This window comes from Chionomys nivalis, assembly GCF_950005125.1.
Source record: "Chionomys nivalis chromosome 23 unlocalized genomic scaffold, mChiNiv1.1 SUPER_23_unloc_1, whole genome shotgun sequence".
NCBI lineage: Eukaryota > Metazoa > Chordata > Mammalia > Rodentia > Cricetidae > Chionomys > Chionomys nivalis.
This window is the reverse complement of record NW_026646869.1, coordinates 78,014-95,870: the sequence shown is the minus strand read 5'-3', so window position 1 is coordinate 95,870 and position 17,857 is coordinate 78,014. Positions and strand designations below refer to the sequence as shown.

The following is a 17,857-nucleotide window of genomic DNA, read 5'->3' as shown; positions in this document are numbered from 1 at the left end:
CTGGCGGAAAAGATATTTCCTAAAGGCATATAAAGGTTTCCTACGCTGCTACCTAGTCCTTCAGCACAGCTACTTTCCTGTGACAAAGTGACATGAAAGCAGCCATAGACACTATGCAAGTGGGCCGAAGTTTATCTTGGTTCTGAGTTGAAGCAGTGTTGAAAGGCCACATCTGGTGACCTTTTGCTGGTGAAGTCTAGATGTGGAACAGAGAGGGTTGTCACATGGCAAGAGATAGGGAGCACATGTGTGTACGTATTCCATTTTCATCTCTTCCCCTTCTAGGGTTAGCAGTCTTCAGCCATGGGGGCGACGCTTGCTTAATTTTATGCTTAATCTCCCCTGAAAGGCCCCATTTTTAAACACCATAGTTGAAGTCAGGCTAATGGTGCTTAGGTTGCCCTTCCAGCACTGGGATGGTGGTGGCAGAAAGACCAAGAAGTTCAGGACCCGACCTAGGCCCTCTGCGTGCGTGTGACCATTGTGTAGCTTGGTATGTTTGTAAGGCTCCTAGCAGTGAGATCAGAACCTGGCCCTGGCCCTTAGCTGGCTTTTGGGGACCCGTTCCCCATGCTGGATTACCTTTCCCAGCCTTTATGCAGGGGGAAGAGCTCAGTGCTACCTCACCTTGATGTTCTATACTTTGTTCAAGCCCATGGGAGGCCTTCCTTTTCTAGAGAAGGAGTGGTTGGAAAAGGGGATAGAAGGGAGTTGCAGGGGAGGGGATGGGAGTGGAGGAAAGAAGGGAAGGGAAACTGGGGTTAATATGTAAAATAAATTTAAAAAAATTTAAAATAAAATTTAAAAAAGGAAGAAGTTCAAGACCAGCATTGGCTACATAGAGAACTTGAGGCCCAATTGGGTCCTGTATCAAAAATGTTAAGTAAAAATATTAGATAAAATAGTAAACATTATTTTATTTAATAATTAACAGCTATTTATGTAGTTGAATTAAGTTCCTACTCTCTTAATGCCTCACTATGGGATAAAATTCCCCCCCCTTGGCCGGGCGGTGGTGGCGCACACCTTTAATCCCAGCACTCGGGAAGCAGAGGCAGCCAGATCTCTGTGAGTTCGAGGCCAGCCTGGTCTAGAAGAGCTAGTTCCAGGACAGGAACCAAAAAGCTACGGAGAAACCCTGTCTCGAAAATCAAAAAAAAAAAAAAAAAAAAAAAATCCCCCCCCCCTGAACCCTCAAGGGACTTACTGACATCATAATCTAAATGACAGGGCCTAAAAGCTCCTTGTTAGGCCGGAGGTGACCCAGAGGTGGGGAATGAAGGCTGCTCTTGCAGACTCAAGTTCAGTACCCAGCACCCATGTTGTGTGGTTCTCAAACACCTGTCCCTGCAGATTCCCTCTCGGCCCCTTTCCATAGCACCTGCACTCATTCGTGCATACGCATACACACACAATTTAAAATAGTAAGAAAAGCAAATCTTTAAGTGTTCCTGTTGAACTGCACACAAATGTTTTAAGAACCCGACGGGATGTTTCATTGCTAATTATTTCCCAGGACTCCAGGCTGGTTTACCCTGGTGTACATACATCCATGCTATGTGGCTAGCACCTGCCCGGTGCTCAGGGTGCAGGGCAGAGTTCTTGATGATTAAAATCCTTGTAGGAGTTGCACAGCGCTTCATAAAGCACGCACTCCATATTTATTCTTTTTTTAGTGGGCTTCCCAAGAATATTAATTGCGCTGCCCCTATAGACGGAAGACCCTGTGGGGAAAAGACCTAGTCTCCTAAAACGGTGCCTACTCGGCAGTAGTCCGTTGTGTTCTAGAGGAAGAAAGGCATTTTCTTTATCAGTGATCACATCAGTCTTGTTTGCACTGCCGTGACTCTAGGGAAGATGGAGTGATGGGTGGCATAAGGACCGAGCTGGGCAATGAGACCGTCGATCCTCTCTTAAGGCCACTGCTCAGTGTGATGTGTGTCAGGACAACAGCAACTAGGAAATATGGAGACCTGTAAACCTAGAGAACCAAGCACCTCCAAGTCCCTGAGGGGTTCCACTTGATCTACCCCAGCTCTCTTAGATTCCACTTGGGTCTGTGTTCTAACCTGCAGTTTGCAATTTATGGCCATAGACCCAGTCCAAACTTGACAGTGACCAGTGACCGGCTCCAAAGAAAATGTGAGTCAGAACAAGTCATTTGGGAAGACCTTTGAAAGTCTGCCTCATCACGCCCCCCTTAATGACAAGTCTGCCTAGCTGAACCCTAGGAGATTCACAGATGAGCTTTAGATATCAGAGCTCTCAGAGCCACGGGCAGACACAGGGAAGGGCAGCAGCTGGTACCTGGGCGTGCCCACAGCCTGGCTTTCCCTGGCAGGGCCTATTGTGATGTCATGGAATCTCAGTATAAAGGCAGAAGCTGTAGCTGAGAGGGGGCATAGGCTTGAGGAATGGCGCTGATGTGGGGCCTGGCTGCCCCACTGCCAGCGGATCTCAGCCTTATGTTACTTGGTTTTTTAGTTTGTGTTGCATGGATACTGTTTTCTAGGTATCAGAACCAGGGCCAGGTGGCAGCCAAGACAGAGGTACGTGATAACCACTCTTTCTCTAGTCACTTCTCCCCATGCTGATGTCCTATAGGTTTGTCTGAATGCCCGTCCTCTGGGCCATAGGAGGACCTGGATGGAGGGCAGAAGGGAGTTGAGACATTACTAATAGATGCTTCCTCTTTTTTCTTTTTCTTTTGATTTTTCAAGACAAGGTTTCTCTGTGTAGCCCTGGCTCTCCTGATTTCTGTAGACCAGGTTGGCCTTGAACTCACAGAGATTCTTTAGCCTCTGTCTCCCAAGTGCTGAGACTAAGGGCATTAGCCAGCACTACCTGCCTTGTCTTTCTCTTAATTCACTTCAAGAAGCCTTAGGATGGGTATGGTGGTGCATACCTTTAGTCCCAACACTTGGGAGGGAGAGGCAGGAGGATCTCTCTGATTTCAAGACCAGCCTGGTCTATATAGTGAGTTCCAGGACAGCCAGGACTGAACAGAGATTCTGTCTCAAAAAATGAAGACGAAGACGAAGAAGAAGAAGAAGAAGAAGAAGAAGAAGAAGAAGAAGAAGAAGAAGAAGAAGAAGAAGAAGAAGAAGAAGAAGAAGAAGAGGGGGGGAGGAGGAGGAGGAGGAGGAGGAGGATGACAAGGACAAGTAGGCGAGGAGGGGGAGCAGGAGGAGGAGGGTGAGGAGGAGGAGGACGACGATGACGACGACGGGGGACGAGGGGGGCGTGAGGAGGGGGGAGGAAGAGGAGGAGGAGGGGAAGGAGGAAGGGGAGGAGGAGCGGGAAGAGGAGGGGAAGAAAGGGGGAGGAGGGAGAAGAGGAGGAGGAGAAAGAGGAGGAGGGGGAAGGAGAAGAGGAAGAAGAAGAAGACGATAAGGAGAAGTCAAAGGGGAGGAGAAGAAAAAGAAGAAAGAAGTAGCTTCGGTAGCTTCAGGATCTGTTATCAAATAGACACTGAGGAAGAATTACTAGTTATAGAGGAAGTGCTGTCTAGGAGTTCCAGCTGAAATGGAGCATTCATGTGACTTAACTCTGGGGAAGTGAGGGAAAAGAATGTGGTAAGTAAGAGTGGTGTGGATATTGTCCATCGCATGGATGGGAGGCAGATGGTAGAGTGAGCTTGTCTTACGAAGAAAGATTTATAACCATATGACAAGACAAAGAAGGTCTCAGGGAGTGAATTGCAAGTGCCGCTTGGTTGGGGAGTTTCTATTTCCAGTGGGAGAGGGATTGTCTGAGTACATTGTTCATGTGTTTGAAACATCAGTAGATCACGCCTCTTCTGAGTCTTCGATCCTCTGAGCAGACCATGAGCAGCTGGCTCTCCTACAGTCCTGTCATCTTTCCCAGACTTGGCACGCCCACCTCTTTATTGAGTCACTCCAGTGAGTGTGTGGTATTGCACTGTGGTTTCACGTGCATCCCCCACCCTGCCCCCCGATATTAATAACATTGAACAACATCTCAGGTTTATTAGTCGTTTGGAAATTCTCCTTTGTAAACTGCCTATTCAAGTCATTTGTGCATTTTTTGTTTGTGTGAATTTGTGTGTAAGTGTGTGTGTGTGTGTGTGAATGTGTGTGTGAGCATGTGAGCATCTGGGTGTCTGTGTGTATGTTAGTGATGATCAAATTCAGGTCATTGCTCATTCCAGGCAAAGCAATGACTACATTTCTGGTGCATTTTTTCCTTGATTTTTGTTTGTTTGTTTGTCTGTTTTAGTTTTTTTTTCCTTTTGGTTCTTCAAGGCACAGTTTGTCTATGTAATCCTGAATGTCCTGGAGATCTTTCTGTAGATCAGGCTGGCCTCGAACTCACAGAAATCTGCCTGCCTCTGTCTCTCGAGTGCTGGGATTAAAGGTGTGCGTCACCACCGCCTGGCAACAGTATGTTTCTATTTATTTATTTATTTATTTAGTAAAAACTTTCGTTTCTCATTTTACATACCAATCCCAGTTCTCACTCCCTCCTCTCCTCCCTTTTCCTCCACCTCCCCCCATTCACTCCTCAGAGAGGAGTCCACAAAGTCTAGCACATAGCTTTGAGTCAGGACCAACGCCCTCCCCACTATATCTAGACTGAGCAAGGTATCCCTCCAAAGAGAATGGGCTCCAAAAGCCAGTACAGGCAGTTGGGATAAATCCTGGTCTCACTGTCAGTGGCCCCACAGTCTGCCCCAGTCATACAACTGTTACCACATTCAGAGGGCCTAGTTGGGTCCTATGCTGGTTCCCTCGCCATCAGGTCAGAGTTGGTGGGTTCCCATTAGCTCAGGCAAGCTGTTTCAGTGGGTAACCCCAACATGGCCTTGACCTCTTTGCTTGTATTCTCACTCCTCCCACTCTTCGACTAGACTTTGGGAGCTCAGTCCAATGCTCTGCTGTGGGTCTCTGCCTCTGCTTGCATCAGTTGCTGGACGAAGGTTCTATGGTGATATTTAAGATAGTCATCAGTCTGACTACAGGACAAGGCCAGTTCAGGCACCCTCTCCACTATTGCTTAGTGTCTTAGATGGGGTCATCTATGCGGATTCCTGGGAATTTCTCTAGAGCCAGGTTTCTTGCCAGAATGCTTCTTTATTCTAATCTTTTCTTTTAATAGTTTTATTTAAGTATTGGATAAAAGGGACATTTGTCTAGATTTTACAGTCAACATTTTGTTGATCAAATACCCGTGCTGTGCAGCCACGCACATGAGGATGATGCTATTTGGATTTAGTGGGTTATTAAAAAAAAAAGGCAGACATGAGGTTGGGAGTTGGATATGTTGTGGGGTATATGGAGGAAGTTGGAGTGGGGAGGGGTGGGTATGATTATATTTTATTGTATGCATGTATAAAATATTTTTGAATTAGGAAAAATTATTTTAAAACCCCTCCATGTTGTGATTTGATACATTTTGCTGCCTCTTGTACTTCCTGTGAGTTGGGATTTTTCCAAAACTCATGTAGAAATATATGCATCTTCCAGGGGATCAGGGTTGCCAAGTTGACCTTCAGGAGGGATTCATGCCATTCTTTGCAGACTGGGTAGGGTCTCCCAGGCGGGGCTCCTTACTCTCTGAGGACTGTGTTAGCTGCCACAGAAGTCAGATCCATTTTGTCTTCCCCATGCACCCACCAGCTCCTCTGCTTCTGCTGTGAGTTGAAGCTATACAAAGACGTCACGCAAACTAAGGACAAGCTAGCATTAGGCTCTTAGACTTCTGGAACCATGAGGCCAACTAAACCCCTTCCTTCATAGATAGGCTGATGACAAATATTCTATTTTTTGCAACTCAACATGAACTAGAACCAGGAGGAATTTGTTTTCTGTTGAGAAGAGAGAACATACTTCATAGGTCATGATACTCATCAGGAGGCACATATTGTCTACTCTGGTATGGCTATCTATCTATCTATCTATCTATCTATCTATCTATCTATCTATCTATCATCTCTATCTATCTATCTATCTATCTATCATCTATCTATCTATCTATCTATCTATCTATCTATCTATCTGTCATCTATCCTCCATCGCCTATATCTATCTTTTTATGTATTTTTAGTGCTAGGGATCAAATCTGGGGTCTGGTGTGCTAGGCAAGCAGTCCACCACTTTTCTTTCGGGGGAGGGGGTTAAGACAGGGTTTCTCAGTGTAGCCCAGGCTGCCCTGGAACTCACTTTGTCACTCTGTAGACCAGGCTGGCCTACTCACAGAGATCCACCTGCTCCTGTTTCCTGAGAGCTTGCATTAAAGATACGTGCCACTGCTGCCCTTTGTAAATACCATTTTCTAAATGATGCTGAAACCCCCAAATACAACATCTTTCCATAATGATCTGCTTAGACCCTGCTAAGTTTCTCACTTTGAATCTATTCTCCAGAAGGAAAATACTCTAAATCATGTTATGTGTAAATAACAAGAGTTTTATTACCTATTTTCCAGTTCTTATTTATGATTTTGTTCTCCTTGCCTTCATTTATGAATATGACTTCCAGTACAATATTCAGGAGCAGTGTGTTGTGGGCATCTGTCTCTTATTAAGTCAAGGAAAGTTTTCTGTAATTCACCAGTTATGTATAATGTTTTCTGTAGCTTTTCAAATATTCTTTATCAAATCAAGGAAATTTTAGCAAGAATTGGTGTTAATTAAAAAAAATCTTCTAAAATTTTAAATTTAATCTCTTCATACTGAGTGCTAAGTATTAAGTATATTTCCTGCCTCTATTTAGATGGTCATATTTTTTCTTGTTTGTTCAATCAATGTACCGAGTTGCATGAGAATGTAAGATAATAAATCCACTGTGAATTCCTAGGAAATGTATAATTCATTTGTAATATTGGATCCAACACTTTAATTAGATTTATTAGATTCAGTTTGCTAATATTTTGTTTGGTACTTATGCAACTTTGCATAAATATATTGAGTGGTCAGGTCTTAATTAGATTTTAGAATGGTGATTGTTCCAGCTTCCTCAATTAAAACAGAAGCAAATCCACATTTCCATCTCATTAACGGAACAGACGCCCTCAATGCTCACAGAGTTATAGGGGTTTGGGGAGTTTGTACTAAGAATCTGGAACAAAGACCAGATTGTTCTTTATTACACACACACACATGTGAATGCACACACGCAACACACACACATTCTCTCTCTCTCTCCAAAGGAATAGTGACTAAAGTTAAGAAATTGGCTCTCAGCTGGGCCGCGGTGGCGCACGCCTTTAATCCCAGCATTTGAGAAGCAGAGACAAAGGGATCTCTGTGAGTTCAAGGCCTCTGGTCTACAGAGTGAGTTCCAGGACAGGCTCCAAGGCTACACAGAGAAATCCTATCTCAAACACCAAAACCAAACCAAACCAACCAAACAGAAAAACCTCTCACATCTCCTCTGAAACTCATAGACAAACTTGGGTAAGAGTTAATATTATTGTCCCCAGTCCAAAATCTGCAGGACAGGACAGGTTAGTAAAATAGGTAACTTCTGTGTGCTTCCGTCTTGTGGAAGGATTTGTTCCTCTTCAGGGTGTTCTGGTCTCTGTTCTTAAAGCCTTCAGCTGATTGGGTGATGCCTACTCGCAGTATGGAAAGCAATCTGCTTCAAAGTGTACTGATTCTAAATGTTAATCATATGTAAAATTACTGTCAAAGAAATGTTCTAGACTAATATATGACCAAACAACTGGGCTCCATAGCCTGGCCAAGTCGACATAAGAATTAACCATTACACCCCTTTCTCTTGCTTCGATTTATTATTATCATTCAGGCGGTGGTGGCACACACCTTTAATCCCAGCACTTGGGAGGCAGAGATAGGTGGATCTCTGTGAGTCTGAGGCCAGCCTGGTCTACAGTGAGTTCCAGGACAGGTCCAAAGCTACACAGAGAAACACTGATTTGAAAAACCAAAAAAAAAAAAAAAAAAAAAAAGGACTTATCATTATCATTTTTAAAAGTGTGTGTGTATACAAAATTGTGTTTGTGTGATTGTGAGTCTGAACATGAGCACAGGAACCAGCAGAAGCCAGAGGTGCTGGACCCCCTGGAGTGGAGCTGCAGGCAGTTGTGAGCGTTTGCTGTGTGTGCTGGGAGTCAAACCTGGGTCCTCTGCAAGAGCTGCGCTGTAACTGCTGAACCATCTTTCCAAACCCGGTTCTTTCTTTTCTTCTTTTCTATTTGTTTTTTTTAAGACTTATTTTTTTTTAATATGTACGCAACATTCCTTCCATGTGTGTCTGCAGGCCAGAAGAGGGCAGCAGATCTCATTATAGATGGCTGTGAGCCACCATGTGGTTGCTGGGAATTGAACTCAGGACTTCTGGAAGAGCAGCCAGTGCTCTTAACCACTGAGCCATCTCTCCAGCCCCCTTCTTTTCTATTTGTTTTTTTTTTTTTTGGTTTTTCGAGACAGGGTTTCTCTGTGGCTTTGGAGCCTGTCCTGGAACTAGCTCTGTAGACCAGGCTGGTCTCGAACTCACAGAGATCCGCCTGCCTCTGCCTCCCGAGTGCTGGGATTAAAGGCGTGCACCACCATCGCCCGGCTTTTTCTATTTGTAAAGAGTTTCATGACTTAAGTAGTTCTTACATTTAGGTTTTTACTCCATCTCAAGTTTGTTTTTAAATAGGATATGAGTAAAGGCCCAATTTCATTCCTTTCCACGTGGTTATGCAGTTGTCCCAGCACCATTTGTTGAAGGTTCTTTTTTTTTTTTTCATTGAATGGTCATGGAATCTTTATAGAGAACCAGCTGATTTTTAATATTAGATTCTTAAACCACAACTATTTTTGAGCACTGTAGTTTTGTTTTGTACACAGTTTTTCTTTTTCTTTGTTTTGCTTTGTTTTTCAAGACAGGGTTTCCCTGTGCAGCCCTGCTGTCCTGGAGCTCATTCTGTAGACCAGGCTGGTCTCGAACTCACAGAGATCTGCCTGCCTCTGCCTCCCGAGTGCTGGGATCAAGGTTTATGCCACCACCACCCAGCTCTGTACAAAGTTTTAAAATAAAAAAATATGGGCCTTCCAACTCTTCTTTTTCAAGATTGTTTTGGCTCCTGAGGGGCCTTTGTAATTCCACAGGGATTTTTAGGACAGAGTTGTCATTTATACAAAAGAGGGCCTTGGATAGGAATTGTGTAGTATCCCTACAGAATCTATAGATTGTGTTGGTAATGTCATTTTAGCATCAAACCTTCCAATCATGAACAAAGAATGTCTTAATTACTATTTACTTTCTACGACAATGTTTTGTAGTTTTCTATCTCATGACATAGCTACCTCCTAAAGACCCCACCTACTGACACTATTACCTTGGGGTTAGGGTTTCTGCATATCAAGTTGGGGGATAGCACTGGACCCAGTGTGTGTCGGGGGAAGTTCCCTGGTATTTCTAATTTGTTGGATGTTTGTTTTTATTTTTCTGCACCAGTGAGATGACATGACAGTTTCCTACTTATGCAGTTAGTATGGTGTAATGTATTGATCCTTGTGTTATGTTTAAATAGCTATGCGTTATTTAAAAAATCATCTTCACGGTGTATCTCTGTTGTATATGGCATTGTTCCATAAGAATAATTTCATAGAGTAAGTGTTGTACATTGAGCACAATCCCCCTTTCCTCCCCACTCGTCTTCACTGTCTCCCCATTGGTTTCATTTACTCTTACAGGTAATTACATTTCTGCTTTAGCGGCATGGTTACGCTTATGATTTTTTGTATCTATATAAAATCTAGGAACTACAAATGAGAAAGATCATTTGGTGCTGGTCCTTCTGAGGCTGGCTTAGCTGGCTTCAGATGAGCCCCAGTTGCATCCCTTTTCCTGAAAAGTGTGTAACTTCTTCATGACAGAAAAAAAATCCATTGAGTATACAGACATATTTAACGCCCATTCCTCTGCGGCTGCTCACATATGGCTCCATAACTTAGTTGTTATGAATGGTGCTTGCGGTAAACGCTGATGTGCAAGTGTCTCTGTCACATCAAACATCCATACATTGTTTGAATAAATTCCAAATGTTTATATTCATCATCATTCTGTAAGATCTCGCCTACCCAGTTAGGTGTCCTATGTTTACGTTCAATAGCAATTTCTCTGCCCTATCTTACATTTTTGAGTAGTTTTACAAAGTGTAAGTCAGGATGGGCGGTTGTTTTCTTTTAGCACATTGAAGAATTTATTCTGCTATTTTCTGATGCCTGATGTTTCTGAAAACACACCATCTCTTCACCTCACTATTCATGTGGCTATGATAGCTCTTTTATTCGGGGACAAGTATTAGAATTCTTTCTCTTCCTCTTCCAGCAGTTTTGAATGTACTTAACTCAGCTGTTCTTCGGCGTCTGCCGTCACAGCTCTTACACGTCAGTGCTTCTCAGTTCTCACAAGTTCCTAGTTACTAAATCCAAGGACAGACTGCTTCAAAGCAGTTTTCAGAGCTGCAGAGATCAGTAAAGCACTTGCCTGGCAAACATGAGGACCCGACTTTGATCCTAGAATCATGTAAGACATCTGTGTTCAGCGGCACACGCTTGTAACCTCAGCACTGGGGTTGGGGGTAGAGACAGGTGCACTCTTGGGGCTCCCTGCCCAGTTAGTTTATAAACTTCTTAGCAATGAGAGGCCTTGTCTCAAAAATCAAGGTGGATGGTACCAGAGGAATGACACCAACGCTGACTTCAGGCTTCCATGTGCACCCGCCACATAGGCAGACACACCCTTGTACACTTGTGTACCCACAGGGACATGCGTACCCACGCGCAAACATACATAAAAATAAAGCAGGTTTCAGAGTCTTGGAAAACTGAACAGAAAATACTGATTTTCTATGTAGTTCAGTATTACTGATCTTCAAGTAATGTCTTGCTACATTCTTGCTGCCCTTGCCTCTGGGGCTCTTATTGCTGTATCTCCTATGCTCGTTGACTCCATTTTACCTCTCTAGGCTGCACTGTCCATACCCTCTTCAGATCTTTCACCACATGGGAATTTTAAATTGACTAGGAGAAATTTTTAAATAGCCATTTTGCTGGGATTAAAGGCGTTCATCAACCAAGTTCAGATGTTTGTTTTGAAGTGGGATTTCATTCTGAAGCCCAGGCTAGCTGGGAGTTTGCTAGATATCCTAAGATGGTCTTGAACTCATGGCAATCCTTTCAGGTCGCCCTCCAGAGAGGAGGGTTTCCGGACGAGCCACCGTAATCTGGCTTTGTAGGGGTTTCGAAGCCTAGGAATTTCCTCAAAGGCATTTTATTTGCCTTCAAGGATGGCACCATCAATCCAGAAACACTTTATAATTCATGGTTTGAAGGTAGTTTGAGGAGCACTCAGATAATGTGAACTCGACGCTGTCTCAAGTCTCCTAAGATAAGCATGCCCGTGAAGGAGTTTGTAGACTGTGTTATTGAAGTGGGAAGACCCACTCTAAATGTGGGCAGCATGGCTCCAGGGACTTTGGTGTCAACCAGCTGACCGCCACTCATCTCTCTCTGACTGGGGCTGGAATGTGACCAGCTAAGGCCCGCCTTCCCCACCGTGATGGTCTGACCCTCAAAATACACCGTTCCTTCCTCTTTCCTCAGTCCGCTTTAGTGCAGCTGAGGCAGCAATAGAAGTAACTGATAGAAACTGAGAATCATCAGTCTGCAGCAACTTTTCAGTGTGAAGCCGAATCTGCTGGCAGTTTCCAGGGCCTAGAAATATGTGGTAAATTTGTCATTGAGCACTTCTAAATGAGCATGTGGGGTGTCTTCTGCTGGATTAAAAATGATATCAATTGGTGAGATTGCTTAGTGATTGAGGGCACTTGCTGTTCTTGCAGAGGACCCAGGTTCAATTCCCAGAATCCATAGAGATTTCACCATCTGTAACTCTAGTTCCAGGGAACCTGACACCAACTTCTGGACTCACAAGAGCACCAGGCATGCATATGGTTCACATACACACAAGTAAACACTCATACACATAAGAAAATGTTATTAGCAAATACATATTTATGAAGCATAATATGTTTTGCTTCGTGCATTGCATAATAATTAAATCAAGCTAGTTAACACGCTTTTCAGGTTTTTTTCATGTGTATGATCAGAAATTTAAGATCTATCCTTTTAGCAATTATAGTTTTTAAAAAGTTTTCTTTCAGCCGGGAGGTGATGGCGCACGCCCTCAATCCCAGCACTCTGGAGGCAGAGGCAGGGGGATCTCTGTGAGTTTGAGGCCAGCCTGGTCTTCAAAGCAAGTTCCAGGACAGCCAAGACTGTTGTACAGAGAAATCCTGTCTCGAAAACAAACAAACAAAAAACTTTCTTTAATTAGTTCATTGCCCAAGATTGTAGGGCTTTACAAAAAAACACATATTTATTTTCTCTGTTCCAGTCTTTCACACCTGAATTCTTTAAAATTCGCAGTAGTAGCCAGCGGGGTATTGGGGAGCTGTACGCCTTTAGTCCCAGCACTCAGAGGCAGAGGCAGGCAGATGTCTAAGTTTGAGGCCAGCCTGGTCTACAGAGTGAGTTCCAGGACAGTCAGGAACCCTTCGCTCTCGGAAGAAAAAGAAAGAAAGAAAAAACAAAAAGAAAAAAAGAAAGAAAACAACAAAAAATTCACATTTTTTTTCACACTTGAATTTTTTTTTAAAAAAATAAGAATTGTTTTATTTTCTGTGTATGAGATTTTGCCTGCCTGTGTACATGACAACACATGTTGCCTGGTGCTTTCAGGGGTCATAAGACAGCACCAGGTCCCTTGAAACCGGAGTTACAGTTAGAAGACACAGTGTGGGTGCTGGGAACCAAACCTGGGTCCTCTTCAAGAGCAACCAGCGCTCTTAACGCTTGAGCCACCTCTCCAGCACCCCACATTTGAATTCGCAATCCTCTTAGCATCCGTCTCCGCATCCCATATTGAGAAATGATACACTTTTATTTTTCTCTTTGTTATTTGCCACTGTCTTAGCTCCTTTCCTGTCCCCTGACTGCTCTAACAGAAGTGACTTCATTGGGAGAAAGGTTCAGTTCTGCTCAGTTTCCCAAGGTCATGGTCCACTGGGGAAATCGTGGGCATGGGAGCTTAGGGTAGCGGTAACATTGCTTCTGCAGTAAAGAAGAGATCAGCGAGGAGTCCAGACTGCAACTCGCTTCTCTTTCCCCACGGACACAGTCTGGGTTCCCAGAGAAGGGCGCCTTGTTTCCTCTGAGCATGTGACACTTTGAGAACTTTTTTTCTTTAAATAAGGTCTTAGTTACTTTATACAGGGCATTCTTTGTCCCAACTCTTTCGCTAACCCAGATTTTTCTAGAGTCTGACACTGGCGTGACTTAGGATTTCGGGGTGGCCTCTGAGGTTTCACTGTTGCTCCTCGGGTTTTTGTTTTGTTTTGTTCCCATACCGGATTTCTCACTCTTTGACACGTGATAATCAATTCAACCCGAACCTGTAAAATTAAAAGAACTTATTTGAGTCCTATAAGTAGCAATCCAAGAAGCATAGGTCCTGGAGCCTTTGGATCCATGTTCTAGAGAAGACGGGGAAAGTAGGGATTTGTATGGGCAAGCAGCACTGACTGTTGAATGCTGGGTAAGAACAGGATCCATGTAACCAATAGAAGACAAAGAATAAGAATCTGCATACTAGTAACATGTCCATAAAACCGAGTTTCTTGCCTGAAAAGCCACTGACTCTTTGATATCTACCCCAAATGGCAATTCTTCCATTCTTTCTTAAGAAATGAATCGTGGTCTTCTGTGTTCACTGATATCTTTCTTTCTTTTCTGTTCCTTTTCTCTCCTCCTCCTCCTCCTCCTCCTCCTCCTCCTCCTCCTCCTCCTCTCTTCTTCTTCTTCTTCTTCTTCTTCTTCTTCTTCTTCTTCTTCTTCTTCTTCTTCTTCTTCTTCTTCTTTTTTGAGACAGTGTTCTCTGTGTAGCCCTGGCTATCCTGGAGCTTACTCTGTAGACCAGGCTGGCCTTGAACTCATAGAGATCCACCTGCCTCTGCCTCCTAAGTGCTGGAATTAAAGGTGTGCGCCACCACAGCTCGGCTGATATATTTCTATGACATTTACCCCACCCCATCTTTATTTCTATATTTAAAAAAGAAAACAAACAATCTCCCTTCATTACACACACCAATCCAAATTCCCACTCTCTGCCTTCCTCTCACTCCATCCACACACCTCCCACCTTACCCCATCCATCCTCAGAGAGGTTAAGGCACATTGCTTTGGGGAAGGTCCATGGCCCTCTCTACTATATCTGGGTTGATCAAGGTATCCATCCAAAGAGAGTAGGTTCCCAAAAAGCCAGTGCATGCAGTAGGGCCAGTGGTCCCGCAATCTGCCCAGCCATACAACTGTCACCCACATTCAGAGGGCCTAGTTTGATCCTATGCTTGTTCCTTCCCAGTTTAGCTGAAGTTGGTGAGCTCCCATTAGCTCAGGTAGACTGTTTCAGTGGGTGAACCCATCGTGATCTTGACCTCTTTGCTCATATTCTCATTCCTTCCACTCTTCAACTGGACTTTGGGAGCTCAGTCCAGTGTTCCAAAGTGGGTCTCTGCCTCTGTTTCCATCAGTTGCTGGATGAAGGTTCTGTGTTGACATTTAAGATATTCATCAGTCTGACTACAGGGCAAATTAAGATTGGGCTCCCTCTCCTCTATTGCTTAGGGTCTTAGCTGGGGTCATCCTTTTGAATTCCTATATCTAGAGCCATGTTTCTTGTTAACCCCATAATGGCTCCCTCAATCAAGCTATCTCTTTCCTTGCTCTCATCTCTGTCCTTCCTCCATCTCGACTATCCCATTCCCTCAAGTTCTCCTCACTCCTCTCCTTCTCCCCTAGCCTTTCCCTTCTCCCCTCCCTTCTCCATCCACCCCGTGCTCCCAATTTTGTCAGGCGATCTTGTCTATTTCGACTTTCCAGGTGGATCTATATATGTTTTTCTTAGAGTTCACTTTATTACTTAGTTTCTCTAGGATCATGAATTATAGGCTCAATGTCCTTTGTTTATAGCTAGTATTCGCTTATGAGTGAGTACATACCATATTCATCTTTTTGGGTCTGGGTTACCTCAAAAAGATGCTCAATCATACTACAAGGGCATTTGTTCAACTATGTTCATAGCAGCATTATTTGTAATAGCCAGAATCTGGAAGCAACCTAGATGGCCCCAAACTGAAGAATGGATGAAGAAAATGTGGCACATTTACACATTAAAGTACGATACAGCAGTAAAAAATAATGACATCTTGAATTTCGCATACAAATGGATGGAATTAGAAAACACTATCCTGAGTGAGGTACCCCATTTTTTAAAAATTACATTTGTAAGCACTCAAGAGGCAGAAGTGGGATCCCTGTGAGTTCCAGATCAGCTTGATCGACAGAGCAAGTTCCAGGACAGCCAGGTTTCTCAGAGAAACCCTGTCTCGAAAAACAAAAACAAAACAAAATGAAAATTATATTTTGTGTGTGTGTGTACATGTGTACATAGGGCATGGGGCCAGGGACATGTGGAAGTAGAGGACAACCTGAAAGAGTGTTTTCATGTACCATACTGGTGATAGGGATTGAACATAGGTTGCCAAGGCTTGGCCACAGGTATCTTTAGCCACTGAGTCGTTTTGCTGACTCCCACATGGCATCTTACCTGTTTGGTTGACTATTTTCCTTATGAATGCAAGTCTCTAGAGTACAGGACTCATATTTATCTCTAGAGTCTCAGTACTATACACAATAATCTAGGACTAATTTGTATGTGTGTACATCCATGTACAAATGCCCATGGCACGCGTGTGGAGGTGAAGACGACTTGTGGAAATTGCTTTTCTTCTTTTACTCTGTGGGCTCCAGAGATGGAACTCAGGTCATTAGGCTTGGTGTCAAATACCTGTGCCTACAGGGCCATCTTGCTGGTCCCTCAGTATATTTAATAAATTATTCACACGTTATTCGATGAGATGGTAAGTAATAATATGGTTACAGATGACAACCGTGTTGATACCTGATATGAAATGTGTCAATATCCCATAGATAAGGTGAGAAGTGTTGTCCATAAAACCCCCAATCTAGAGCATAAACCTGACTTTGTTTCTTTTTGTGTGTTTCTCTAGATTTCCAAGCAACAGGATGTAAAACAAATCCAGAAAATGACCGGTCAGAATGATTCTCTCCCTTACTGATCAGCTCAAGGCTGGTGACTGATCAGCCGTGGGCCATGCTTTCAAACTCTAGTCTTGAACAGCGGGTGGAAGAAAGTGGAAAAAGAGGGTGTTCCTGGAGAGTACCCCCATCTTTCTGACATCTTCACTTCCAAAGTCATGCAGACAGCTCCATAATTCCTACATTGTTTGCTTTCCTTGTGCTTCTCTGTCCCATATATTTTCATGGAAAGCCCAAAATATGGGAAAGGAGAATGGGCAAAAATTAACTACCAAGAGTTTGGTGAGGGAGGTCCATCTCCTTTATTCCGCTACCACGGATGTGGATGTGGGGTAGACATCTTTAAAGGAAAAGATGTATTGGGAACCTCTGTGTCCCTCACTACAGCATTCCGGGGTCACTTCTAGTACATGATGAAGACAGTATAGTTTGCTTGCAAAACAAAACTTGATACCTGGGCCGTACCACTCATCAGTTTCACGATGTGACTTCATCTTTGCTCCCCTAATTGTTAGATGATGTCAGTAGTCACTATGCTCATGGTCTCTTTACTCCTGTTACAGTTTCACAGCTCAAAAAAGCTGGAATGATGAATATCATTGAAGCTGATCTAACATGGTAAGCAGAGTCTGTCTTCAGACTGTCCTATGACAAATACCATGATGGCTGGTTTCATGTCAACATGATCCAAACTGGCATCATTTTGGAAGAGATTGCCCTCTCTAGATTGCCCTGTGGACAAGCCTGTGCTGCTTTTTTTAATTTTTTTTTTTTTTTTTTGGTTTTCCAAAACAGGGCTTCTCTGGCTGTCCTAGAACTCATTCTGTAGACCAGACAGGCCTTGAACTCAGAGATCTACCTGCCTCTGCCTCCAAAGTGCTGGGATTACAGGCGTGTGCCACCGCTGCCCAGCTACATTTTCTTAATTGATGATTGATATAGGAAGGTCCAGCTCACTGTGGGTGATGCCACCCATGCACTGGTGGTTTCAAGTAGCACAAGAAGGCAGGGTGAACAAGCCATGAAAGCAATCCAGTAAGCAGGGTTCCTCCACGGCCTTTGCATCAGCTGCTGCCTCCTGGGTCCATCTTGCCCTGAGGTCCTACCATGACTTCCGTCAGCAATGGAGTGTAACCTGAGAACTGTAAGCTGAGACAAACCCTGTCCCCCTAAGCTTGTGGCCATCGTGTTTCAGCACAACAATGGAAATCCTACTGCAACACCATCTTAACCGTAGATGCTGTGTGTAAAATCCTGGGACTTTTACTTCGTTTACTGTGACAGCAATTGCCTCCTTCCTAAATTAACTTCCTATTCTTATTGGCTGGCTTACTGGTACTTTAATATCACTTCAGTTCTACTGACATCCCCTTTTGTGTTCAGTATTTCAGGACTTTCTATGGGCTGGAGCGAGGAATGTGTATTCTCGTCAATAGACAGGAGTCTTCAACAGATCCTCCAACATCTGGAAAATGCAAGGTCAGAAAACAGTTTCTGGGTGGGGAGAGAAGGAGTAAAAGGAGGGAGGTAAAAGAAATTTGAGTTTGAGCAATGGAGAATAATATTTTAAGCTTTATTTATTCCATGTTTTATATGGGTATTTTACTTGCATGTGTGTTTGTGCACCACATTCATGCCTGATGCCCACAGAGGCCAGAAGAGGGCATTGGATCCCCTGGCACTGCAGTTAGAAATGTTTGT

The 17,857-nt window shown here is 43.7% G+C and overlaps 1 protein-coding gene across 5 annotated transcripts in view; it reads left to right on the top strand.

The window, feature by feature from the left end:
- LOC130869020 (E3 ubiquitin-protein ligase HERC2-like) overlaps positions 1-17,857 on the top strand; it is a 127,023-nt gene that overhangs the window by 94,003 nt on the left and 15,163 nt on the right. For 3 of the 5 annotated variants that reach the window (XM_057761133.1, XM_057761132.1, XM_057761134.1), the window contains 2 exons: positions 16,108-16,150; positions 17,548-17,635. In XM_057761133.1, the coding sequence (XP_057617116.1) occupies positions 16,108-16,150; positions 17,548-17,635 (131 nt within the window). Of the gene's footprint in view, positions 1-16,107; positions 16,775-17,539; positions 17,636-17,857 lie in introns of those variants that run through there. The other 2 variants (XM_057761130.1, XM_057761131.1) reach the window with 2 other exon arrangements.